The sequence below is a fragment of the Anomaloglossus baeobatrachus genome, chromosome 2 (genome assembly GCF_048569485.1).
Source record: "Anomaloglossus baeobatrachus isolate aAnoBae1 chromosome 2, aAnoBae1.hap1, whole genome shotgun sequence".
Classification (NCBI taxonomy): domain Eukaryota; kingdom Metazoa; phylum Chordata; class Amphibia; order Anura; family Aromobatidae; genus Anomaloglossus; species Anomaloglossus baeobatrachus.
In genome coordinates, this window is record NC_134354.1 from 668,886,344 (window position 1) to 668,914,232 (window position 27,889).

A 27,889-nucleotide genomic window follows, 5' to 3' on the forward strand; every position below is an offset into this window, starting at 1 on the left:
TGTGCTCTAAGGCCTCTTTCACATGTCAGTGATTCTGGTACGTATGTGCTAGATTTTATACGTACCAGAATCACGGACATACGCAGACCCATTAAAATCAATGGGTCTGCGCACACATCAGTGAGTTTTTCACTAACCGTGTCTCCGTATGCCGTACACGCGTGTCCTTGATTGCTGCGCGAAGACATGTCCGTTTTTTTGTGGCATTACTGATGTCCCACGGACCACACTATGGTGTGATCCGTGAAACACATAACAGAAAAACACGGATATTGAAAATAAAAAGCATTTTATACTCACATTCTCCAGCAACGCTTGTCTCCTTCCTCAGCTGACTACTGCTTCTGATCCAGCTCGTTATGGTCAAGCATATTCATGTATGCAGCCACAGCCGACCCGGAAGTAGCTGCAGCGGGGGCGGAAACACAGCAGAGCCGATGAGTTCAGCACCACAGACAGCAGGAGCGTGTACAGGTGTGTATACCTTCATGTGTAATAACGGATTACGTCTCAAGGATTGCACATGAACAACCCACGTGTGCCATGAATCGCGGCACACAGAGGGACAGAGGGACGTTTTCAAAATGTATGACGTGTGAAACAGGCCCTACAGAGACAGGAGCAGAAAACCCTAATGATACTGTGTATGAGACTCCATATCAGTTAGTATTTATCCACTAGCTCAGAGACAACTGAAAATTGGAGCTGCAGCCTGCAAAGCAAGATTTGGGGAAAAAATGCAGGATATAAGTCATATAAATACTAGAAATGGTGTTATTCCTCGTGCACACACAACAGCTTCTTCTGAAAGTTACTTGAAAGGACAGGTATACTTGTCAGCTAAGTTATATTACTCACACCATGAGCAGAATGATTCACTGACCGCTCCACTATTGTTGCCTTGTAGGTTTCATTCAGACATGTGGTATTTCAGAGGAACACCCTTTAAATAAGGCTGGGCATGATACGAATAGGATTAGTCCAGGAGGCAGGTTCCTTGTGGCCTATGAGGCTCACATTGAGGCTCTCATAGATTTTACATTGAAAAAGCATCTTCTAGTCTTCACAGAAGACACTGCGTGAGCTGGATAATTTGAATAATTTGAATTTGGTGCACAATAACATAGGAATAGTAGCGGATTACAGGAGACGACAGCTATTGGGAAGTTCATTAATACATGCACACTGCATGACCTGCTTATTACACAGGTAGAAGTGGTACTTTAAAGGGGTATTCCCATAGCCAAGATCCTTTCCCAAAATTTAGTAAGTATAATATTAGCAAATACCTCCAATTAGAAATGTAGTATAGTTCTCCTGATATAGCCATGTCTCTTACCTCATGTGCAGGGCATTGCAGCTTGGGTATCACTTTCTCTAGCATTATTCACCTCTTAGGGGTACTTTGCACGCTGCGATATCGCTAGCCGATGATGGCGATGCCGAGCGTGATAGTACCCGCCCCCGTCGCACATGCGATATCTTGTGATAGCTGCCGAAGCGAACATTATTGCTACGGCAGCTTCACACGCACTTACCTGGTCGGCGACGTTACTGTGACTGCCGAACAATCCCTCCTTCAAGGGGGAGTTGCATTCGGCGTCACCGCTACGTCACTAATCGGCCGGTCAATAGAAGCGGAGGGGCGGAGATGAGCGGGATGTAAACATCCCGCCCACCTTCTCCCTTCCGCATTGCTGGTGGACGGCAGGCGCAGGTAAGGAGTTGTTTGTTGGTCCTGCGTCTTCACACACAGCGATGTGTGGAGCTGCAGGAACAACAAACATCGTACTTGCGGACGCACCGACATTATGAAAATGAACGACGTGACACAGATCACCGTTTTTTTTTTTTTTGTTTGTTTTTTTTTGACTGTTTCACGCTCGTTCATCTCTCGTAGGCTTTACACGTTGTGACGTCGTTACCGGCGCCGAATGTACGTCACTTTCGATTTGACCCCGATGATATCGCAGTAGCGATGTCGCAACGTGCAAAGTACCCCTAAGTTTGCTTACTATAGATCATTTTTTGGTCCAAAATGTTTATGCAGTTGGTAACCAGGTAAGCCGCTCCATACCTCTATGGTTAAGACCACATAGTGCAGCTGGCAGCACAGCTGAAACTCAGCTATTAGGGCAAATTGTCACATGGCTATGAAACAAAATCATGCGGCCACTTGCCACTATAGCTGAGTGGAGTTGTGTGTCCAACCTCACTTGTGTCTTAGGGGGAGACCACAGCAGTTTGTTTAATGAGCCGGAGAAAGGTATAGACACTAGTGATGAGCGAGTATGCTTGTTACTACTCGGTACTCGCACGAGTATCAATGTACTCGGGCTACTCGGCGTGGACCGAGTAATCTCGCGATACTCGTGCTGTACTCGTGGTCTTCATGTTGGCGCTCTTTTTACAGCCATCCCTTATGCAGGGATTGGCTGGCAGACCACTGCAATGCCACAGCCCTGTTGTGGAATTGCAGTGATTGGCCAGCCCGCACAGCGTGACCGTGCCTTTAGCCCGACACTTCCCCGCTCGGCTACGGCCCCTCCCGCACTCCACTCCGCGTGTATATATATATGCACGCCTACACACACACGCACGTTTTTTTTTTTTAATTTACAGTTTTATGGTTTCTACATGCTGCCGGGGGTCATTTCAGAATAATACTCGGGTCTCCCATAGGATAACATTGGGCTCGGTGCTCGGGCCGAGTACACGAGTATTTTGAGATGCTCGGCCCGAGCCTCGAGCTCCCGAGCATTTTAGTACTCGCTCATCACTAATAGACACCAGTGTTTTGGTGTAAAATAATCCAGAATTGTAGCATGCTTGGCTTACTAAATATTCAGTGTAATATTTTGTTCTTAGCTAATCTGTGCACAAGTAACTGCTGTGGTTTTTTTTTTTTTTTTTTTTTTTTTTTTTTTTTTTTTTTTTTGTTTGTTTGGTTTTTTTTTCGGATAACCGGGTGAAGTTGCCAGTTTTTTTGGCTTGAATAGTTGCAAAATTTACTACAAGTGGTGCATATTGTAGCTGAAATCTACACCAACTCATAGCCAGCATAGATTTAATTTTTTAGTGATGTGCCAAAGTTAATTAGAAGCTGCTTAAGGCTATGTGTGCACTAGAAAGGGCCTTTTTCTTAAGGGTACTTTCACACTTGCGCTTTTTTCCTTCCGTCACAATCCGCACCTTTGGAAAACAGCGGAAACCGTTAACGGATTCCGCTGTTTCCCATAGATTTGTATGGATGACTGATTGTGCCAAAAGTACCTGCGTTGCTTCCGCTGGCCGACGCTGCGTTGCTTCCGCCGGGCGGAAGGAACGCAGCATGTAACGTTTTTTTGAGCAGCGGAATCCTTAGGATTTCACTGCGCATGCTCTCTGGCTCCCTGCACCCGTAACCAGGGTACACATCGGGTAACCAAGCAAAGTGCTTTGCTTAGTTACCCGATATTTACCCTGGCTACTTGTGCAGGGAGCCTGACACTTCCCGCACTCCACTCCGCATGTACACATGCGTACACACACGCAGGTGTACACAAACGCACGCGCGCACACACGCACTCACCTGTCCTCAGCGCCATGGCCCCGCTCGGCTCCACCCACCCCGCACTCCGTCCCCCGAACACATTCTCGGCAGCCGAACGATCAGCTGGGAGCGATCACCCGGCGACCGGCTGCTGTGAGCGATCAGCTGATCACCCGGCGACCGGCTGCTGTGAACGATCAGCTGATCACCCGGCGAACGGCTGCTGTGAGTGATCAGCTGATCACCCGGCGACCGGCTGCTGTGAACGATAGCTGAGCGCCCGGCAGTCGGGCGATCAGCTGATCGTTCACAATAGTCTGCCGCCGGTGAGATTGTAAAAAAAAAAAAAACTGATTCCGGTATTTTGTACAATCCGTTGCATACGTTGTGCCACTATATGCATCCGTCACACAACGCAATGCAATGGATGCCGTTCAACGCAAGTGTGAAACTAGCCTAATTAAAAAACGGACCCTCATAAAGAATCCTGCACCTGCGGTAAAAGCCCCACCACCAAAACCGCAATGAAATCCGCATGCGGCTTACTGTGGTTTGCCATAGATTTTGTGTGGATTTACCGCGGGTTTTCCGCAAGTTGGTCCCTGCGGATTTTTACCATTATTTATGGCAAAAAACGCAGGTACCTGCGGAAAAGAAGTGACATGCACATTAATTCCGCAGCGGAAAATGTATGCTCACAGCATTTTTTGAAACCCATAGGATTTGCTGGGGAATGACGGCAGCAGTGTTAGGCTATGTGCGCACTAGAAATGTGAAGTTTCTCAAGAAAATTTCTTGAGAAACTTCTGGGAGTGAAAGATTTCCGGACCTCCAGAAAAAATCCGCACCAAATCCGCATGCGGATTTGCCGCAGATTAGCCGCGGAATTGCCGCGATTTGCCCGCGGGTGGTTCCCTGCGGATTTTTGCAGGCTGTACTGCCGAAATCCGCAGGGTACCTGCGGAAATAATGGACATGTTCATTTTCTCAAGAAAGTTTCTCGAGAAATTCTTCTCAAGGAAATTTCTTGAGAAAAATCCGCACAGTGCGCACAGCTATTTTTTTTTACCATAGAATTTGCTGGGAAATGTCTGCACAAAGATTGCAGACATTTCTCAAGAAATTTCCGCGGCAAATCCGCGGGTAAATCCGCGGGTAAAAAGCTCTAGTGCGCACAAAGCCTTAGACACATTTTCTGCAGCAAATCCGCGGCAAAATCCGTGGTAAATCCGCAGGGTGCGCACAGGGCCTAATACAATTTCCGCCTCTAACTGTAGCAGCCTTTGGGCACACGATTGGCTTATGAAGCACCAGTCTTCATAAATTACCCTCAATATTTGTAAACAAAATATAAAAGCGGAAAAAAATCTAAATTTCTGTCGCTGTCTTGGTGCTCGGGTACTTCAGCAATATGGTTTGAAAGAAATGGACGCCTAGGACTACCGCGTACCTCTTGGCAAGGCTCTGCAGCATGGCACCACCGCTGTGGTTCAGCTATTTTAGATTTAATAGGCCTGAGAGCCGCCGCTCCTCTTTAGAACCTGTTGGTGAGCGGATGAGAATTTTAAGTGCCACTTAGCTGAAGGTACTGCTGTCTTTGCGATTCCCATTCCTTCTTTAAAAAGCTTGAACAGACCTGTTCTTGTTTGGTACAAGTAATGGACCCATTAACATTTTCCATCTGGTTTATGGAAGATTTTCCCACGTTGTTGTATTACTCAAAGCACTGAACATTGGAGAATTGAAGTGACATAAAGAGATGTTAACAAGAGCATGTCTACGCATTGTGCTGCCTTTATATTACACAGTATTGATAGAATGTGAAGATTCTCCCATATGAGACTGATTAACTCCATGTTATCCATCAAGTTGTGGTAGCAAAAGCGCTCTGCTGTTCCCTACTGGACGGTCTTAGCAGAAGCTGTTTTCTTATTAATGTTGCATGTAGCTCAGTGGTGTCTCATGTCCCGGTTAGGGATGATTTGTAGAGGTTGTGTTAGGTCAGGGCTCTGGCAGACAGTATCACTAACCTTACTAAGGTGTCTGCAGTAATGGGCTTAAAGTTTACATGGTGTCAGTAAACAAGCTGTTTACGTGACATAACTGGAAAACTTTGCCTTTTTTTTTTTTTTTTTTGTTTTGGTCTTTGTATTTTTTTTTCTTAAAGGGGTTTTCCCATAAACTATCCCATCATTACTGGGGTTCTGACTATGGTATCCCCCCAACAATCACTACAGCGGGGTCCTAAGTCCCGTGTGAATGGAACGTTAGTGAGCGTATGCAACCGCTGCTCCACTGTAGAGGAGGTGACCAACACACCGCAGAAACAGGTTTGGCTTTGGGCCACTTGCTCTGAGCAGCCACTTTGTGGATAATTAATAAATGTTGATGGGGCTACTCTTTTACCAATAGCAAAATAAGTATTACCGATGACTGCTGGTATGTCTGTCAAGCGCAGTGGAGTAAATGGAGCGTTATAAGTGTGTAAAATATAACTAGAGGAGTGACCCGATGTAATTTGGTTCTGTGGGTTCAGCTGGACTTTATATAAAGTTCTGTCCGGGACCGAGACTTGACCTGAACCCTGTTGGCAGTCACTGACTGGGCAGTTTTGGTCTCCGCTCACATGTAGACAGCCATAAACAGAGCGCTTCCAGGGGATGGAAAGTACACAATATATCCGATAACGCTGCTCCATTACCCCCAATGTGAACCACTCGGGGACTGCAAGCGGCTCGCACTGGGCCGAGCACAAAGCGTACCTGGGCACAGTGATGCCCGCTGTAGTGGTCGGCATACGTGAAGAACCCAAACGCTGAACACGCAATATATATATTATATATATATATATATATATATATATATATATATTATATTATATATATTATATAATTTTTTTTTGTAAAGTCAGTGTTTGGTATTAACACTGAGCTGTAAAGTTTGGTTTCACTCATCTGTGATAACAAATATGGTGTCAATTCATGTAAGGAGAAGGATGAGAATATAAATTAACAATATTAGTTTTCTTGTGTGTGATGCTAAAATGAGATTTCAAGGGGTTTTCCCATAATTGCAGTTTATCAACACCCCACTGATTGATGAGAATGGGTATCCCGAGTCTGCTGTTTGACACAGTGGTTGAGAGTGTGCACGGACCCGACAGAGAAGCTAGAAGTCTGCGCTTGCCTCGGTCAATCCTGTACACTGAACAGGTCAGGAGTAAAAGGACGTCTTCCGCGTCGCTGATAATCCAAATTAGTATCGCCCCAGGCAAGGAGTGGATGACGTGTGGTTTGAGTGTACGCGTTTCAAAGCCCTCTGGTTTCTTCATCTAGTATTTGTCCCGATGAAGAAACCAGAGGGTTTTGAAATGATTTAGACTCCAGTAAACCACGTCGTCCACTCCTTGCCTGGTGTGATTTTAATTCCAATTTTCACCATACAGTAATTAGCCAAGCATGATTTTCCGGGTCCGAAAAAATTGCTTATGTTGTCTTTTTCTGAGACCCTTAAGATTTTAGATTTTTGGTAGATGAGACTGTGTGGGAACTTTGTTTTTTGCTCCTTGAGCCCATGTTTTTAGTGATACAATTTTGGGGTAGATACAATGTTTTCTTCTCTTCTCAATGCATTTTTTTTTTAAAGTGTTTCGGCAGACGAAAAAAAACATAATTTTGGGGTTTACGTTTTTTTCTCATTACACTTTTTTTGATCAGGTTAATCTAAGATTTTGATAGATCTGAATGTTACAAATGTAGTGATAACCACAAGTGTTTTTATTATTTTTAATGGAGTGAAAGGGGAGTCCCCTTAAGGATCTTGCGCATGTGATCATCTGATTGCTTGTGCTATATTGCGCAACACCACAGTATCACAGTCTGCTATAAACACCAGCCAGAACCTGGGGGTGACAGGAGTAGTGTGTCAGAGACTGGAGTATTGCATATGGTGATCCATCAGCACTCCGAGATCCAGTCCGTGGTGCATACAATGGTGCCCCCTACCGGTGTGGTGTAAATGCTGCTGCCAGAGATTGACATTTAATAGGTTAACAGTCGTGGGCAGAGCTGTGATATTCAGCCAAAGGTGTGGGCTCTGTTCCTTAGCCAGCATGTGATGTAACTGTACGTCATATGTCGCCAAGGGGTGAATTAATCGTCCTCTATGTTTTTGTTTTTCAACAGCTTTTAACAGATCCTCATAGACTCTTAATGGCTGAATCTAATCCAGAAACTGGATTATAACAAGACCTAAGTCTCAGTCCCTACGTAGAGCACACAGACGTGGGCAATGGATGCGTCACTGCAGCCTTTCCCATACCTCCCCCAGTCTTCAGTGCTCCCCTCCAGCACACGTCACTCATCCCCGCATCTGCCAATGGTCTGCTGCATATACAAAATCTGTCTCTGATGCCATCAGGAGCTTACCAATGTACAGAGGCCCCAATTTATCATTTGCATTTTTTTTTTTAAAGTGACTTTTCAGTATTTTGATATTACTTGCTTTCCCTTTTAGAGCTAAATTAATCAAAATGCTGCACACAATTCAAGAATTTGGTGCCAAGTCATTAAAAGGCTTGCTTCCTCTCTTGTCCTGTCTCCCCGACATCAGTGATAGTTTTGTCTTGCTTCCTGTCTTGAACAGTTTTTTGGCGCCGAAAGTCATGAAAATTGTGCTAAAATTTTAGAGTACTGAAAAATATGCAAAGGAGAGACTGGAGCGAAGTTGACAAATTTAATCAAGCTAAACCGAGAAATAAAGCAAGGAAAAAAACTGACGAACACATAACATATGTTAAAATGGAGGCAGATACAGACATTCTGCTGCAAGGTCTCCTGAAAGGACAGTTCCAGCTCTCCATAGAACTTTATCAGCACTAACTGCCTTCTCCCATCTCAGTAATGGGAACGTCTGTAGTCACTGAAAACAGAATTTACCCATGAACTGAGAATTTTGATGCTGATCAGTACAATAGGAGAAAGAAGCAGATTTCTCTAATATGTTACAAAGTCTATTACTTTACCATATACCATTGATTCATGTAAAAACAAAAATGATGGGTACTCTTATTAACCCCTTTGTTTTATTCTGCTGCATAAACTGCTGAGGGCTGTTCACTATTTAGCCTCCATCGTAGAGAATTTCATCTAATATATAAAGCTGAACGTGTGTGTGTGTGTCCGTCCGTCCGTCCGTCCGTCCGGGATTGGCATCCGCACCGTCGCAGCTACAGCCACAAAATTTTGCACACTCACACTTCTGGACCCCGAGAGCGTCATAGGCTATGTTTCGAGGGGAAATTTTAACCCCACTCTTTACAGTTATTCGCCAAAAAACCTGCCTCCATTAAAGCGAATGGAGCTGGGGGCTACAGTGCAGCCAGAACTTCAGAAGAATGCGCAGCCACGCCCTTATATGGAATGTTGGCGTGTCACAATGCAGCCAGGGAAAGAGACAGACACAGACAGGGTGAGAAACAGACATAGACAGGGTAAGAGACAGACACAGACAAAGAGACAGGGAAAGAGAGGGAAAGTGACAGGCAGGGAAAGTGACAGACAGGGAAAGAGATTGAGACAGACTGAGAAAGAGACAGACAGACAGACAAAGAGAGAGACAGATATATACAGAGGGGGAGACAGACAGAGAATGGGAGAGAAACAGAGAGACAGTTACTATCCCGGGCAGCGCCGGGTGCTATGTTGTGAGGCGTAATTTTAACCCTGCACGTTCCAATTTACCAATCAATTCTGCCCCTATCTACATAATGGAGAAAAAGTGAAACGAAAAGTGTTGGGGGCAAATTGACAGCTGCCAGATGTGAACAAGGGGGACTTAAAGAATGAGAACGATGGCGCCAAAGAGTATATACCGTACAGTTGCTAAGGTGGGGCCCCGACATGGGATACTCACCACACTCGGGGATATGAACACACACACACAAAATGCGCCACACACTACCACGTGCTTGAACACATATACCACCCTCAGCACACATCTCACCACACATACACCAACCTCGCCACATAATCGCCCTAAACACACACAAGTCTGGTATTATCCTTCAAAAATAAAAATCTGATTAATAAGCAGCCAAACTACAAGAACAACAAATGCACCATATAGGAAATACGGCAGCTGTCAGTCACATGACCTGTCTATATGTGTATGTGTGAGCTAATATATACTGTCAGGGGGAGGGCTTTCTGTTGCCTGGAGATTTATCAGGCTGCCAATAGCAACCAATCACAGCTTAGCTTCTATTTTGCTACAGTTAATTAATCTGAGCTCTGATTGGTTTATATAGGCAACAAAGGACATTCTCAGTATGTGTGAGGTCATAGGATGTTAAATCTGTGTGGAATATCTGTTGTGTTGAAATATATGTTGTGAAATGCTTCTATTAGCTTAGTTTTTGCCTTTTAATAATTCCATTTCTATCTATTTGTTTTGTGGTTTTTGTGCAGAATAAATTTTTGTTAATACATTCTATTTTGTTAACAGCAGTTATTAACCCGGGCGAAGCCGGGTAGTACAGCTAGTCTAATATATAAAGCTGAATGTGTGTGTGTGTGTGTGTCCGGGATTGGCATCTGCACCGTCACAGCTACAGCCACAAAATTTTGCACACTCACACTTCTGGACCCCTAGAGCGTCATAGGCTATGTTTTGAGGGGAAATTTTAACCCCGCGCTTTAGTTATTCGCCAAAAAACCTGCCTCCATTAAAGCGAATGGAGCTGGCAGCCACAGAAGAACTTCAGAAGAATGCGCAGCCACGCCCTTATATGGAATGTTGTCGTGTCACAATGCAGCCAGGGAAAGAGACAAACACAGACAGGGAAAGAGGCAGACACAAGGTAATAAACAGACATAGGGTAAGAGACAGATACAAAGAGACAGACGGGGAAAGAGACAGACAGGGAAAGTGACAGAGATAGACAGGGAAAGAGATTGAGACAGACGGAGAGAGAGACAGAGATATATACAGAGGGGTAGACAGACATTATAATTACGGTACATTTTTATCTATTTGTTTTGTGGTGTTTGTGTGCAGAATACATTTTTGTTAATACATTCTATTTTGTTATCCGCAGTTATTAACCCGGGCGAAGCTGGGTAGTACAGCTAGTTTTAAATGAAAGTATAAAATTGTAACCCTCTCTTATACCCTGGCACACCAGTTAGTAACTTTAACCCCTTCAATCCCTGAAATTGGAGATAAGCAAAGCCAACCTGTAAAGTTCAGTGTTTGTACCAAACGCTGGGTGTCCAAGGCTCGAAGATGAGCATGTGTGTTTGTTTTTTGTTTTTTTTTTTTCTGTTTAAGAAAAAAATGTCTGTGCCCGAGTTTCAGTGCTGTTTGTATGTAACCACTTGATTGAGCATGGGGGTGCTCGGGTATGCTTGGCCCAATGAGAGCCACTTGCAGTCTCTGAATGGCTCTCACTAGGGGTAAAAACTACTTTTTTTTTTTTTTTTGTTGTATAAAATAATAAATAAATATATATATATATATATATATATATATATATATATATATATATATATATATATATATATATATATATATATATATAAAAACCTCCCCTGGAAATGCTCTGTATGTGAACGAAGAGCTGGACTGCACAATTATTGACTTCCATTATGCTCAAGTCAAGCCCGTAAATCAGGTCCCCATTGACTAATATGGGGTCAGGTTCAAGTAAAGTCTGGGTCCCGAAACAAACTTTTTTAACTAAAGTCTGGCCGAACACAAACATCTCTGAGGCCACTATATAAGTTTTCTTACTTTCTGTTGTTTTTTGTGTTCTTCTAGGTGGTGATGTAACCCTGACGGATCTTCCACATGCGCTTCCACAGATCAGGAAAAATGTATCAGTCAATGTTCCCTCGGATCACATTGCTAATGTCTGTGCATTGTCGTGGGGAGTTGACCAAGCGCACTTTCCCCAAGACTACGACTTTGTGTTAGGAGCAGACATTATATATCTGAAGGAAACGTATGATCTTCTGGTCCAGACATTGCTGCATCTCTGTGGTCCTCAGACAACCATATTACTGTCTTCCAAAATGAGAAAGGAGCATGGAACGGTGGATTTCTTCCAGAACCTCCTGCCTCAGTATTTTAATGTGGAGGTTGTTAAGAGAGATGCCGAAGATGAGCTGAATGTCTACAGGATGACTCGCTTCCAGAATTGACCTACAGCAGCATTTTATCTACATGTTCTGTACATGAACAGCGATGACCACGATCATGGATGACGCGAAGTCCTCTGCTGGTTTCGGCCTCTTCTTTTATATTCTATTTCTATAAAACTTGCTCTTTTTTCACCCCACAAAAAAAATATAATATAATTCATTTCATAGAAGTGAATCAATTTCACTGTTAAACATTCCTTATGGTATTCAGAGATCATGCCTGCACAATTCCCATAAATTGGTCTACACCGCATCGTGTGACCTTCTGTCCTGGGTGGACTTGTCCTAAGACACAGCTCTGATCCTTCACTTGTCTGTTCATCCAAGATCTTTTTATATTATATATTTTACCAATAGTAAACACTGAAAGCTCTTATTGACTGACAGCAAGCAGAGATCTTGAAAACCAAATAGTGACCAAAGGATATTTAAAAAAACATGTATACAATTTTATTTTTTTTTTTGGTTTTTTTTTTACACTTCTAAAATTGCTGTAAATGAACTGAAAAAAGCTGCGTGGCATTGGATTTTTACCCATCAGATCCTGTAAGGAATTGTTTACCCAATGCGGATAACTGGTGGTCAATAAAAAGGACTGGCTCATGACTTATTCCTTCCAAAGACAATACTAAGGATCAGGGGCCATACACTGCGAGTGGAAGAAAAGCGATTCCGGCAGCTAAATAGGAAAGTGTTCTTTACAGTTAGAGCAGTCAGACTGTGGCATGCCGACCACAAGAGGCAGTAATGGCAGATACTATAACAGCTTTTAAAAAAGGGCTGGATGATTTCCTCAGTGCACACAACATTGTTGGTTATAACTGACTTGGGGACAAAATGTAGAACTGGTGGAGGAAGGTTGAACTAGATGGACCTAGGTCTTTTTTCAAACTATGTAACTGGAAATTGTTATTCCACTTGTTTAAAGGGAATCTGTCACCAGGTTTTTGCTCCCTCATCTTAGAGCAGCATAATATAGAGACAGAGACCCTGATTCCAGTGATGTGTCACTTACTGAGGTGTTTGCTCTCATTTTGATGAAATCAATGTTTTCTCCGCTGCAGATCTAGCCGTTATACAGAGCGCATGAATATACTGGACTACCTGGCATCACACCAAGTAGTCCTCTAATGATAATCTACTGCTGACTAAACAGTGATTTTATAAGAACTACGCTAAGCAGCCCAGTAAGTGACACATTGCTGGAATCAGGATCTCTGCCCCTACGTTATGCTGCTCTCAGATTAGGTGACAACTTGTGACAGTACCTTTTGATAAAACATCGAAAAGACTGCCACTTATCTGCACCATATGAATAAACCCTGAGAAAAAAAAAATGTAAATTAACGGACAGCGTGCCATGTTCTGCATCATTCCAAAATAAAAAAACAGGTATATTTCTTAATAATCATTTAATAAGCTGTAAAAAAAAAAAAAAATGTACACACATTTTTAACAATTGTTGATCTTCGTATGTTTAGCATTTTTACATAAATAAAACTGATTTTCTTTCTAGCTCTCTGGTCTTCGTTGCGTAACTATGAGGCACAAATAAGACTAAATAGTTTTTTTTGTTTTAGAATTTATGTAAAAGATGATTTTTGTGGCTCATATTCTACACCTACATGCCTCTGTATTCTGCTTGTGGGGCACATAGGAGTGCTAGGATGGCACAAGCCCTTTGTTTCCCAAGGACAGCACATTGCTCTCTCCCTATTCCAATAAACATGTATTCCTAGGTGATGTCTACACAGTTTTGTTGGCTGGCCTTCCTTGTTATAAAAACAAACAAAAAAAATGCTTAAACCTTGAGGCTTTTTTTGCTTATTTTTTTTATTGTTAAACCACTCTGTTGTGCCCATGTGCAGTGTTTTCAGCGCTTTTTTTTCAACTAGGTTTTCTTCAACACCTGAAGTGAAATAATGCTGAAAAAAAACTTCTCCAAATAGGCATTATCCAGTCAAAAGGCTGCAAAAAAACACTTCAGGAAAAGATAGGGTACAGTCTCACTATACGACATACCAGCAATTCCGACCACGATATGACGTCAGGATCGCTGGTACGTCGTTACATGGTCGCTGGTGAGCTGTCAATCAGGCAGATCTCACCAGTGACCAGCCACCAGCGACTCGTGGAAACGATGCTGCGCTTGGTAAACAAGGTAAATATCGGGTAACTAAGCAAAATGCTTTGCTTGGTTACCCGATATTTACAATGGTTACCAGCGCACACCGCTTAGCGCTGGCTTCCTGCACTCGTAGCCAGGGTACACATCGGGTTACTAAGCAATCCGCTTCGCTTAGTTACCCGATGTGTACTCTGGCTACGTGTGCAGGGAGCCAGCACTGGCAGCCTAAGAGCGGTGTACACTAGTAACCAAGGTAAATATTGAGTAACCAAGCAAAGCCCTTCGCTTAGTTACCCGATGTGTACCTTGGTCACCAGCGTCCACAGCTTCCAGACGCCGGCTCCCTGCTCCCCGCACATTCAGATCGTTGATCTCTCACTGTCAAACACAGCTATGTGTGCTTCACAGCGGGAGAGCAACGAGCAAAAAATAACTCAGCACTGTGTGTAACGAGCAGCGATCTCACAGCAGGGGCCAGATCGCTGCTCAGTGTCACACACAGCGAGATCGCTAATGAGGTCACTGCTGCGTCACAAAAAACGTGACTCAGCAGCGATCTCGCTATGTGAGAAGTACTCCTTGGAAGCAAGAAGTCTATTGTTGAGGAATTGGTCTGTAAAACAAAGAAAAAATCCCAAATCTTATCACCAAATTAAAGCGGAAAAAAAGCCTCCCAAACACTAAAATCGAGTCCCAATTAGAGTTGAGCGAGTACCTAACTATTTGTACTCGCTATACTCCATAACAAGTACTGTCTAATACTCACATATTCATTCCGAATAGCGTGTGCAATGCAAGTCAATGGGGAAAAAATGTAATGAGTAACCCGAATACCGCACTATTTGCTACTCGCACGAATAGTATGGCATTCAGGTTACTCATTACATTGCAAGTTTTTCCCCGTTGACTTGCATTGTACATGCTATTCGGAATGAATACGCGAGTATTAGGCTGTATGCGCACGTTGCGTTGTATCCCTGCAGAAATTTCTGCAGGGATTTGACAGTACACGTAAAATCGCTGCAGAAACACTGCGTAATGAATGCAGTGTTTCTGCAGAAAAAAAACTATTTCATGCGCTATGGATACTGCCTCTCCCATAGACAGAGCGGGAGCTGCATCCAAAGCGCATGAAAGAAGTGACATGTCACTTCTTAGAACGCAGCGATTTGGAACAAAATTTTGGCATCCAATTGCTGCGCTCTCAAACGCAACGTGCGCACGTCTCAGGCACAATCTACATAGATTATGCAGGTCGCATGCATTTACGCTGCGATGCAATACGCAGTGTAAATGCATGAAATTCGACAATGTGCGCATGAGCCCTCAGACAGTACTCGTTATGAGTATAGCGAGTAAGAATAGATAGGTACTTGCTCAACGCTAGTCTCAATCTGAATGAGGCCTCGCTCACATGAGTGTATAAATCGGACGAGTCCAATGCAATAAAATCTCACGCCACGCAGGCCAATGTTAGTCAATGAGGCCTGTGAGGTTTTTTTTTTCTCTCATGCAAAATCGGCATGAGAGAAAAATCACTGCATTCTGCGATTGACAGGTTCTTGGCTCCCATGCTCCCATACAAGTGGATGGATGGATGGATGGATGGATGGATGGATGGATGTGTGTGTGACAACAGACTGCACTGCGGTATGATATATACAGAGACAGACAATGGAGAGGATGGAGAAATTAATCTCCCTTCTCATCTGTGCTTTGATTCTCACATGCGAGAGAATCAGTTCACCGTATAATGACACTCAGATCACACTAAAAGTAAAGTTTGGGCCAAGTGTCATTAGCATATCGCATATGATTCTATATGCTCATGTGAACTCGGCCTCAAAGGGAATCTGTCATAAAGTTTTTGCTGTGTAATTTGAAGACAGCATGCTGCAGGGGTTAACACAGAGATTTCAGCAATGTATCTCATCACATTGTGTGCTGTTGCTTACCTACAATGTATGGTTTAACTTCAGAAGATTATAATTGCAGGACTAGGTCAGCTGGTTTGGCACTCCCTGTGCTGTGACTAGCAGCTCACTGTCTATAGGCCTTGTACATCCAGAGCCTGGTGTGGGTGGTGGCAGCATTCTGAGCTCTGCTACATGCTAAATCTTAACACTCTGATTGGTCAGTACTGCTGCACTTAGGAAACTAGGTGATACAACCCCCCCATGTGAGCAGACACTAAAGGGTGCTTTACACGCTGCAACATCGCTAACGATATATCCTCGGGGTCACGTCGTTAGTGACGCACATCCGGCGTCGTTAGCGACATCGCAGCGTGTGACCAATGAGCGACGATCAACGAGCTCAAAAACGTGAAAAATCGTTGCTCGTTGATACGTCGTTCCTGCAGCAGCATACATCGCTGTGTGTAAACCCGCAGAAACGACCAACATCTCCTTACCTGCATCCACCGGCAATGAGGAAGGAAGAAGGTGGGCGGCATGTTCCGGCCGCTCATCTCCGCCCCTCCTCTGCTATTGGACGGCTGCTGTGTGACGCCGCACGAACCGCCCCCTTAGAAAGGAGACAGATCGCCGGCCAGAGCGACGTCGCAGGGAAGGTAAGTCCGTGTGACGGGTGTTAGCGATGTTGTGCGCCATGGGCAGTGATTTGCAGCGATTTGCCCGTGTCGCACAACCGACAGGAGCGGGTACGCTCTCTAGCGATATTGCAGCGTGTAAAGTACCCTTTAGGCCACGTGCACATGTTGAGTATTTGGTCAATAAATACAGTGGGTAATAAATACAGAAGTGGTGCTTGTGTTTCTTTTATACTTTTCCTCTGATTGTTCCACTCCTGCTTTTGGCTCCAAATACTGAGGTAGAAAACTCACCAAATACTCAACGTGTGAACATGGCCTTACAGCTCTTTGTTAATGAAGCTCAGTCTTGCAGCTAAGCAGCCATTCCCCCAACAGCTGTTATCCCTCCATCCTTATGACATCACTCTGAAGGACTCGCAGGTCTTGTGGACCCTCCTGATATGTCCACATGGCGTCTGTTCCAGGCGGTCGAATCTGACAAGTTTTTCAAGTGGAAATAGCTTCAGGAAATGCCGGCATTTTCATTTTACAGGGCCGAAAGAGACACACGCGCAAATCTTGCATCACCGGCATGTCCTGCTGCTCTCTGGACAGAAGTAGAGTTCAGAGAAAAGAAAATTCACGGTGCTGGATAAGCGCTGCTCAAAGAGGAGCTGAATGAATATATAAGTGAAGATTTATTCATATAATGATAGAAGACACAATGCGTTTCGGGGGCATGTACTCCCCCTTCCTCAGGTAGCAATAAAATAAACAAAAAATGTGGACATATGTCTTTGTGCATATATATTTTCAAATAGATAGACAAATCCTCCCCCAGAATTAATTGGTTCCCAATCAGTCGATTTAACCCATTCACATGATTAACCCCCAATTTTCCAAAGGGGGGGTGGGGAGTTGGGGGAAACAGATTGAATTTGTATAATAAAAACAATAAATATATGAAATATATATAAAATTAAATTAGTAAAAAAAATATATAAATAAAAACGCCCACCGGCTGCTGTGATTGGGTGCAGTGAGACACCTGTCACTCAGCATGGGGGCGTGTCTCACTGCAACCAATCATAGGCGCCGGTGGGAGGGGAAGCAGGGAATACGAGATTGTTTAATGAGCGGCCGGCTTTTTCAAAATAGTAAAAGCCGCCGCAGCAGTGTGAATGCCGTGCAGCGCCGCGCAGGAGATCGGGGATGGGTGAGTATGAGAGAGGAGGGGAAAATGACCGACAGACTGTGAGAGAGGGACAGAGATAGTGACGGACCGACAGAGAGAATAGAGACCGAGAGGGAGAGACCGACTGACAGAGAATAGTGATTGACAGACATTGTGAGACATCGCTAGTTTCCAGTGTTTTAGGAAACATGCGAGAAATGTATTTAGAAAATCGCATGTCACTAGGATGGTGTGAGTGCCGTCCCGTGACATCCGATTTTTTTACATGCTCCCATAGACTTGCATTGGAGAGACTCGCAGTAGAAACTCGCAAAAAAGCAGCATGCTGCGATTTTTTTCTCAGTCCGATTTGGACTGAGAAAAAAATCGCAAATGCGAGCTGAATCATTCACTAACATGTGTCCGATTCCAATGCGAGATTTTTTCGCATTGCTCTACTGCGAGAAACTCGCAAGTGAGAAGCAGCCCTAAGTGTGTGTGTGTGTGTGTGTGTGTGTGTGTGTGTGTGTGTGTGTACATGCTGAGTGCGGGAGTAGGCGGAGCCGAGCGGTGAAGTGTCTGGCTCCGTGCACAGCCAGGGTAAATATCGGGTAAAAGCAAAGCACTTTTTGCTTGGTTACCCGATATTTATTTTGGTTACCAGCATACACCGCTTAGCGCGGGCTCCCTGCACATGTAACCAGTGTAAATACCGGGTAACTAACCAAAGCGCGTTGCTTAGTAACCCGATGTTTATCCTGGTTACCTGTGCGGGGAGCCAGAGAGCGCATGCGCAGCGAAATCCAATGGATTCCACAGCACAAAAAATGTTACAGGCTGCATTGCTCCCGCCCGGCTGTCAGTCAAAAAACGACTGACCGCACGCAGCGGATGCAATGCAGCATCATCAGTCACAATCCGTCGCCAATAGAAGTCTATGGGGAAAAACTGGAATCCTGCAAAATATTTTGCAGGATACCGTAATTCCTCAAGGCGACGGATTGTGACTGATACAAAACAACGGAAGTGTGAACTGGATTGTGACTGATACAAAACAACGGAAGTGTGAACTTAGCCTAAGGCTACATTCACACTTCCGTTGTTTTGCATCAGTCACAATCCATCGCCTTGAGGAATTACGGTATCCTGCAAAATATTTTGCAGGAATCCGTTTTTTCCCCATAGGCTTCTATTAGCGACGGATTGTGACTGATGGCCTTGTGTTGCATCCGCTGCGTGACGGATTAGTCGTTTACTTACTGACCGTCAGGCGGGTGCAGCGCAGAATGTAACATTTTTTGGAGCGGCAAAAAAAACCACTGCGCAGGATTTCGTTGCCATCCGTCAAGATCTGTAATGGTTGTCTATGGTGCTGTATTCCATCATGCTCTACTGAGCATGCCCAGCATGTTTGGCACACCCATTGGGCTGCCCCAAACATAAACAGATCACTACAGATCCGTCAAAAAACGGACGCACAACGGATGTAACGGACGTGATGGATCAGTTTTTTTTTTACAGGATTCCTGTGAACGGAATCCTGTGAAATAACACATCCGTTGCGTCAGTTGACATCTACAAAACGTCGGATCCGTTGTTGCGTTGCAACGACTGACCTGACAGATTTAAAACAATGGAAGTGTGAATGTAGCCTAAGGCCGGTTTCACAAATCCGGCTTTTCGCCGGTTTGGCGGATGCGGTACACGCCAGTACAGTGTATACTGGCAGCACAAAAAGCGCCAGTCACGTGCTGTCATGTGACCGGAGCATGTGACCCGGACGTTGCTGCCACTGTACTGTATCATACTGTACTGGCGTGCGCCGCATCCGTCAAACCGGCGAAAAGCCGGATGTGTGACACTAGCCTAAAAGAAGCGAATTACACTGAACATATGAACAGCAAGCCATTTTTACATAGAAATGTAAGTGGACATTGTTTTGAGGATTTTATGTGTGTGTTTTCAGGCGCTTTTCAAAGCAGATCTGCTCTAAATCTGCGTGGAAAAAAAAGAACATGTAAAAAAACAAAGTGGAAAATCCAGCAGTGTACATCGCCCAAAAGCAAGAAGAGGCCTGTGAGCTCTGCTATATGAGCTGTACCAAACCCGACCACTAGGGGCAGCATGTTCCTGATCAATCTCCGGGCGGGGCTGTGTGGGCGCCTGTGTCTTCACCAAAATGGCGACTGCTCCGAACTGCAGCATCTCCCTCTAGTGATAACTACTGGCGTGACGTCATCTCTCCGCGCCCTGTCATTCATCCTGGAGAAGTATGGCTGCGCTGTCAGGATTCCTGCGCTCCAAGGTTAGACGTGTCTGCAGAGGCTGTGCCTGATCACGGCGGAGGGATTCCAGTGCCGGTATAAGAGGCTCCGCGTGTGCTCCACATACATAACATACCGTATCACCGGGGGAGCATTGCGCTGTGCACTGTCTGGTGAGGTTCCTCCGGTGATTCTGCCTGGCAGCTTGTTCTGCAGGAAATTTACAGAAATTCAGAAAAATAAATGTGTTTCATCTGCTCCGTGCAGTCAGAGAAGGCTGTGCTGTGCTGTGCTGTGCTGTGCTGTGCTGTGCTGTGCTGTGCTGTGCAGATGGGGAGACTGCAGGCAGCAATATTCAGGGGGATGGACCTGATCAGCCCCCACAATCTGCCCCCTGTGAGTCCAGGAATAAGGTGATCATCTATAGATGGCGGAGTCTATACTGCTCTATGTAATGGCTTCTGGCTAGGTTCACATTTCCGTTGTTTTGCATCAGTCAGGCTACTTTCACACTTGCGTTCAGCGGAGTCCGTCACTATGGAGAATAGCACAGTCCGTTAACGCACTGCCCTATTCTCCATAGACTTGTATGGACAACGCACTGTAACGCAAGTGTCAGCGTTGCATCCGCTGGACGACGCAGCGTCGTTATTTTGACGCTGCGCTGGGCGGGAGAAACGCAGCATGTAACTTTTTTTGAGCAGCGCAATCTGTAGGATTTCACTGTGCATGCTCTCTCTGGCTCCCTGCACCCGTAACCAAGCAAAGTGCTTTGCCGATTTTTACCCTCGCTACGTGTGCAGGGAGCCCGACACTTCCCCGCTTGGCTCCGCCCCCTCCCGCACCTCACTCCGCATGATGTACACACATACACACATATACATACACACACACTCGCCTGTCCTCAGCGCCATGACCCGCTCGGCTCCACCCACTCCGCACTCCGCCCCCCGCACACATTCTCAGCAGCCGAACGATCAGCTGAGCGCCCGTCCGCCAGCATGTAAGAGTGCTCAGCTGATTTACTGGCCACTGGCATGTGAGAGCGCTCAGCTGAGCGACCGGCCGCCGGTGTGTGAGAGCGCTCAGCTGCCGGCTATTGAGAGCGAACAGCTGATCGTTCACAATAGTCTGCTGCCGGTAAAGAAGAAAAAAAAAGCTTTCGGTTGTTTTGTACGATCCGTAGCATCCGTTGTGCCACTATATGCAACGCATCCATTACATCCGTCACACAACACAATGCTACGGAAGCCGTCCAACGCAAGTGTGAAAGTAGCCTCACATGCGTTGCTTGACGCATGTGACTGATGCATTGTACAACGGATGACAAAGAACAGACTTGTCAGACTCGGTTGTGTGCGGGCGGCGGAGTTCGGGGGGATGGAGCCGAGCGGGGCCGTGGCGCTGAGGACGTCAGTGCCGCGGGGACTGCAGGGCTGGGGACAGGTGTGTGTGTGTGTGTGTGTGTGTGTGTGTGTGTGTGTGTGTGTGTGTGTATATATATATGTATGTATGTATATATATATATTATATACATACATACATTCATTCATACATACATACATACATACATACATACATGCATGCGGAGTGCAGGAGGGGCGAAGCCGAGCAGGGAAGTGTCGGGCTCCCTGCACACGTAACCAGTGTAAATATCGGGTAACTAACCAAAGCGCATTACTTAGTAACCCGATGTGTATCCTGGTTACGTGTGCAGGGAGCTAGAGAGAGCATGCGCAGCAAAATCCTACGGATTGCGCTGCTCAAAAACCGTTATAGGCTGCGTTCCTTCCGCCCCGCGGTCAGTCGTTCCACGACTGATCAGTTGGGCGGAGGGTGCAACGCAGCACCATCAGTCACAATCCGACGCTCATACAAGTATATGGAAACAACGGAATCCGCTAAACGGATTCCGTTGTTTACCAGAGCAGCGGATTGTGACTGATACAATTTAACGGAAATGTGAACCTAGCCTTAGTCTGCTTTCACACCTCCGGTTTTAGCAGAGTCGGCCAATCCGGCTCTAAAACCTTTGCAACGGATGCGGTGACAAAACCGCATCCTTTGCATAAGTTTTTTACATGCAGCCCGTCCGTTTTTTGCTACTGAGCATGCGTAGTGGAAAAAACGCATGCGGCGGCCGGATGCGTTTTTTGCCGCAGGGCGCCGCATGCGGCGTCCATAGGCATGCATTGTAAATCGCGCCGCATCGGCCGGAAGCGGCACAATGCGGGGTTTTTTTGCCGGACAAAAAAACGTGCCAGGCAACGTTCCATCCGGCCGCCGCATCAGGCTAAATCTGCCGCATTCGGCAAAAAAACGGACGGAACGCAAGCCCATGCGGCACAATACGGCACTAATGTAAGTCTATGCAAAAAAACCGCAACCGGCAGCAAAAAAACGCTTGCGGTTTCTCTGCAAAGGGCCAGATTGTGCCGCACAGGAAAAAACGGATGTTTGAAAGCAGCCTTAGGGTAAGTTCACACAGTGCATTTTTCGCAGCGCTTTTGCGCGTTTTTCGGGTGCGTTTTTGGCCTCAAAACTGCATGACTTTGCTTCCCCAGCAAAGTCTGAGTTTTCATTTTTGCTGTCCGCACACAACTTTTTTTTTAAGCTGCGTTTTTGAGCTTAAAAAAAAAAGTGGACATGTCAATTCTTTCCTGCGTTTTTCAGCGTTTTCCCCCCATGCAATGCATTGGAAAAACGCAGAGATCAAAAATGCACCAAATCGCGGTAAAAATGCATGCGTTTTTTCCGCGGTTTTTGTGCGTTTTTAGCTGCCAAAAACGCAGCGTCAAAAAAACGCAGCTTGTGCACATAGCCTTAGAAGGTGCAAGCGGCCGTGGCCATCACAGACAGCAGTGAGCCGCATACAGTCTGTCCTCAGGGTTTCTTCTTTTCTTTTTAAGGCTGCTTTCACACTTGCGTTGTTTTGTATCAGTCACAATCCGTCACCTTGAGGAATTACGGTATCCTACAAAATATTTTGCAGGAATCTATTTTTTCCCCATAGACTTATATTAGGGACGGATTGTGATTGATGGGCCTGCATTGCATCCACCGTGTGACGGATCAGTCAGTTACTAACTTGCGGCAGGAGCAACGCAGAATGTAACGTTTTTAGTGTGTGGCGGATCGTTTTTTCACTGTCAGCATGTGCACAGTAAAAAAAACATGATCTACTGTAAATTCAGTTCCAGCGGCCGGCCGATCAGCTGATCGTTCACAAAAGGCGACCGCCGGTAAAACCGTTAAAAAAAAACCAAACCAAACAACTGATCGTTTTTTGTTTTTTTTTGCAGCATCAGTCACATAGGTTGTCCCACTATCTGCAACTCATCCGTTGCATCAGTCACACAACTGATTGTGACGGATGTAAAACAACGCAAGTGTGAAAGTAGTTAAATTTGTGCTGGACTGCGAGTCATGGGCATAGCCCTCACATACTGTGATTGTGGCCCCTGAGGCTCCCAGCACCACGGTCCACTGTTTGCCCATTAGTCTGGGGACATATTGTTGCATCATTGATGTAATGATTTCTTATGGGGTGACCTGTGACTGTCACAAATGTCCCAAATGTGTTGGATTGATAAACCACACTCAATCCAAGTGGCACACAACTTGCAACTTTTCTTTTTATTTAAAGGATATTCCCATCTCCATGATCCTATCCCAATATATAGTACCGTGTTTCCCCGAAAATGAGACAGGGGCTTGTATTCTTTTCTGCTTTGAAAAATGCACTGCGGCTTATTTTTCATGGAGTGTTTTCTATTTGCCTGTTGTATTAGTGCCCGAAAATCGCACCACAATCATCGGCGCCTCTCCTGAGCTGAATGTAACCACTGCATAGACATACACAGTTTACACTCTGCTGAGGAGAGGTGCCGATGAATGTGGTGCGATCTTTAGGCTGGCAGTAATGGTAGTACAGCAGGCAGAGTGCGGGTGCAGTGCAGGACTCAGAGCGGTGGGCAGGATAATGAGAGAGGAGGGTGAATATTCATTCACTTAATAAGCCGTGGCTTAGAGCAACACAAGGGCACAATAAAAGTTACATTTCCTGAAATAGTTCTGAAAAACTGGTCAAAGTCACAGGATCAAATCAGAATGGTAGAGTTGGAAGGGACCTCAAGGGCCATCAGGTCCAGCACCCTGCGAGTGCAGGTTTTCCTAAATCATCCCAGCTATATGTGCAGCTGCCAGGGGGCAGGGGAATGTCAGGCACGGGGTCTCGTACCTGAGTTACTTGTCACCATGCCAGTGTGATGGTCTGTGATGTTGCGGTGGCCTGGCCGGCTTTGTGCCCCAAGGTGTACACCATAAGGAGAGAAGATGATGGGGGTTGTAATAGTATAAATGTTGTGACGCCACCTGTGGTACGTGGCCAGGGATTAGCCGCCGCTGCTGTTGCTGTCCTCCGGGACAGATGGTAATAGCAGCCAAAGATGGTATTGCTCCCCACAGGTGAAGCGGGCCCCAGGAAGGATGATGAGGGGAGTAGTGATGGCGAAGGCCTTTGACGCCGAGGCGCAGGGTGGCGGCGCCGGTAATAAGAGTCAGATCCAGATGCTGCGGTTCCAGGTGTCTTTACTCACTCTTTGTGCCGCTCGCCCGGTTAGTACTGGTCACTCACTGTGATGTGCCCCATCAGCCTCGAATAAGTTAGAAGCAGTTACCGTGTTGGAAAGAAGAAAGTCCTTTTTTAGAGTTGACCTTCCAGCTGTGAAGAACCCAGCTGAGAGCTCCGCTCCAAGCCTCAGGCCCTGTGAAGAAAAGAAAGAGGTGATGGTGTTGTGTCTTGGGTCGACTGACTGACGATTGAGTGAGTTTGCTCCTACTTCTACCCCAAGTGGATCCTGCCCCCCAGGTGGCTGGCCTTAGTGACTGGGGAAGTCCCATGCCTTGTGATGGCCAGCCCCTGCCTACCCTGAGCCACCCCCCCCCCTGTGGGAAGGCTCCTAAGCTGTTTGTAAAGTGTGAATGTGGAACACCGGTGATTAACCCCCTCTTTACCCAAGGTGAATATCGCACCTTAAATAAGGTGCAATACTCTGTGGTGACTGCTTTTTCATAACAATGAGACATAGCATGTGATCTTCCTGTTTTCTGTGGCTTGTGATTGGTTGGAGCATGTTGCATATATAGTTGCTTTTGATCACATAGTGATTTGGTAGTACTTTGCGTACCCTATATGCTCCAACACATGTACATGGCAATCATTAGTGTAATTTTTCTTAATTCACTGATTTCATAGGGTACAGAGAGCGATACGATGCGAAACGGGGGCGCCCAAAAAGTTACGTTGTCATACCCTCCGTTGTCAGGCAGGAGCAAGATCCCATAGAGCACTATAGGGATCCCATTTATATAGCTCATTCCCTTCTACTGGTCCTTGTGTGTTCACAAGCACTGGGTGTTTCCTATTATCAATTTTAATATTTTTCATATATTTGTAGAAAATATTAATAGCCTGTATATTAGAGGAATAAGAATGGGATCTAAATATTCTCCAAGGGTGACTTTTCCCAACGATCCAGGAGCAATCTGGTGATGATCAATGATTTTCTCAGAATGATGGAGACCATATCACAAGGCAAAAGTGATAACTAAGTGGTGGCACGGTGAACAAATCATGGAAATTTTGTTTTTCATGTTCGGGAAACGCCAAACATTTTAATCCCATTGAGAGTATGTGGTCCATCTTCAAAAAGCGGGAGGACAAATACCGTCACAGGGTAGAATCACCCGACCATTTTCCATCAGAGAAAAACTGTCCAATTATTCTGACCAGAGAACAATCTGATTTTTTGTCTCAGAGGTGGAAAAAAAGGGTCCTCCATCTTCTCCATTTAGTCTATAAAAATCGGACCTCATTCCGATATCCGAATGCAGTTCACTGGTTTCTATGGACCTATTGTTACCTTTTTTTTTTTTTTTTTGTTTTTTTCAACCTTGGAACGCTCTAAGGAAAAAATCAACACGTTTGATATTGAATCTTCACATAAGCTTGATTAATTTGTCAATAAAAGTATAAAAACTTCTGAAATGTAGAGTATTTTCTCTATAATATAATGGTCATCACTATTTTAGCTGGCTTGTTCCCTGACATGGGGCCGGCTGATATCTTTGTATTTTGTTTATTGAATCTTTGACCTAATAAAAATCTAAAAATAAACCACCTGAAATCTTATCATTGCGCTTCACTAGAAACAGCCGACTAAAAGATCTAAAAACACTGGAGCAGGAAACTTTGTGAAAACCAAAATTTTTGTCAGTCCCGAAACTTTTGGGCATGACTATAGCTTTGTTCCGGAGGTGTGCCGCCTATACTGTACTGAGTGTTCCCATGTTGATTTTTCTCCTCTTTTTTTGTGTTTGGCAGCTCTTCTCCTGGCAGCAGCTTGGCCTATTCCACTCCGGCTGCCGGTTACTAGCGGGTGACAAGGAGCTTTTAGTGAAACTCCGAAAGAAAACCGGCTACTCGTTCATAAATTGTAAGAAAGCGCTAGAAAAGTTCAACAATGATGCAAAACAGGTGAAAAATGAGAGATCTTTTCATGATGTCCTTAGAAAGAAACATTAAGGCTTTGTGCGCACTAGAAATGTGAAGTTTCTCAAGAAAATTTCTTGAGAAACTTCTGGGAGTGAAAAATTTCCGGACCTCCGGAAAAAATCCGCACCAAATCCGCATACGGATTTGCCGTGGATTAGCCGTGGAATAGCCGCGAATTTGCCGCGATTTTCCCGCGGGTGGTTTCCTGCGGATTTTGCAGGCTGTACTGCCGAAATCCGCAAGGTACCTGCGGAAAAGAATTGACATGCTCATTTTCTCAAGAAATTTTCTCGAGAAATTCTTCTCAAGGAAATTTCTTGAGAAAAATCCGCACAGTGCGCACAGCTATTTTTTTTTCTCATAGAATTTGCTGGGAAATGTCTGCACAAAGATTGCAGACATTTCTCAAGAAATTTCCGCGACAAATCCGCGGGTAAATCCGTGGGTAAAACGCACTAGTGCGCACAGAGCCTAAAACTACAAGTTTCTTCCTGTATAAATAAACTGCGTGCAGATGATTCTGGCCCAGCTTTTATTTGTCCTTGTTTTTTACACTGACTGTTCATTATAAAGGCAGAGACGTGGCTCCATCAGCAGGCACAGAAGGAAGGGTGGAATAAAGCCACCAAGTTACAAGGAAGGAAAACTGCGGAGGGTCTTGTGGGTCTCCTACAGGAAGGGAACACAGCGGTAATGGTGGAGGTTAGTAACCTATGCATCTGTGTATGACCTACATTGATTTCTTCACTTTTCTTCATTATTTATGATAGTGGAAATATTAAGACTTCTATTATATTGGTTCTATATTGCATATAGCTGTGTGTAGCCTTGTGATTTCCAGGTGCACAGTGGGATGAGTCGCTTGGGCTAAAGGCCATCCTTAGTGTTGTGTACAGCTAAAATCATCAGCTCTATTTGTTACTGCTACTAATCATGATGTAATCGGGTGTAAGATGAAAAACCTCCCTTGTGTTGGTGACAGCTTCTCTTATAAACCAGAATTTGTACTATCTCCACTCTTTCAATGCTTAGAAAAGCACTCTTATCAACGTTTTTATCCTCATAATATATTGAAATCATTATATTATATAGCACTGCGTATTTACGGTGCTCATTTTGCCTTTCTACCCAATAAATTCTTCTTTTTTATCTGCTTTTTGCAGAAATAGGAAGTCTTCTTTTTTTTTTTTCTTTTTCCCCTGCATTAATTATTACCCTCTTCAACTCCTGACCCAGCTGCTCCATCCTCCCCCCTGATAGGAACTTGAGTGATGGTGACTCATGCCGGGAAAAGAGAATTCCTGTTTCTACATAGAGCTTAGAAGGATTCAGCTAGTCTGTTTTTAATCATGTGATGTCATAGTCCTAATGGAAAAGAGAAGAATTAACTGGGTAGAAAGGCAAAAATAGCAATTGTAAGTACGCAGTGCTATATACAGTGAACAAAAATATGAGCGCAACTCTTTTTTTGTTTTTGCTTCCATTTTCTTTTTCGCTCCTA

At 44.9% G+C, this 27,889-nt stretch overlaps 2 protein-coding genes across 2 annotated transcripts in view; both read left to right on the plus strand.

The window, feature by feature from the left end:
* EEF1AKMT3 (EEF1A lysine methyltransferase 3) overlaps positions 1–13,248 on the plus strand; it is a 35,390-nt gene extending 22,142 nt beyond the window's left edge. Inside the window, exon 3 of the mRNA XM_075334484.1 lies at positions 11,351–13,248. Within this exon, the coding sequence (XP_075190599.1) occupies positions 11,351–11,733 (383 nt within the window). The 3' untranslated portion in view covers positions 11,734–13,248. The remainder of the gene's footprint in view (positions 1–11,350) is intronic.
* A 6,580-nt stretch (positions 13,249–19,828) lies between these two features.
* Positions 19,829–27,889, plus strand: part of TSFM (Ts translation elongation factor, mitochondrial) — a 37,465-nt gene continuing 29,404 nt past the window's right edge. Inside the window, exons 1-3 of the mRNA XM_075334485.1 lie at positions 19,829–19,873; positions 26,218–26,370; positions 26,962–27,090. Coding sequence (XP_075190600.1) covers positions 19,841–19,873; positions 26,218–26,370; positions 26,962–27,090 — 315 coding nt within the window. The 5' untranslated portion in view covers positions 19,829–19,840. The remainder of the gene's footprint in view (positions 19,874–26,217; positions 26,371–26,961; positions 27,091–27,889) is intronic.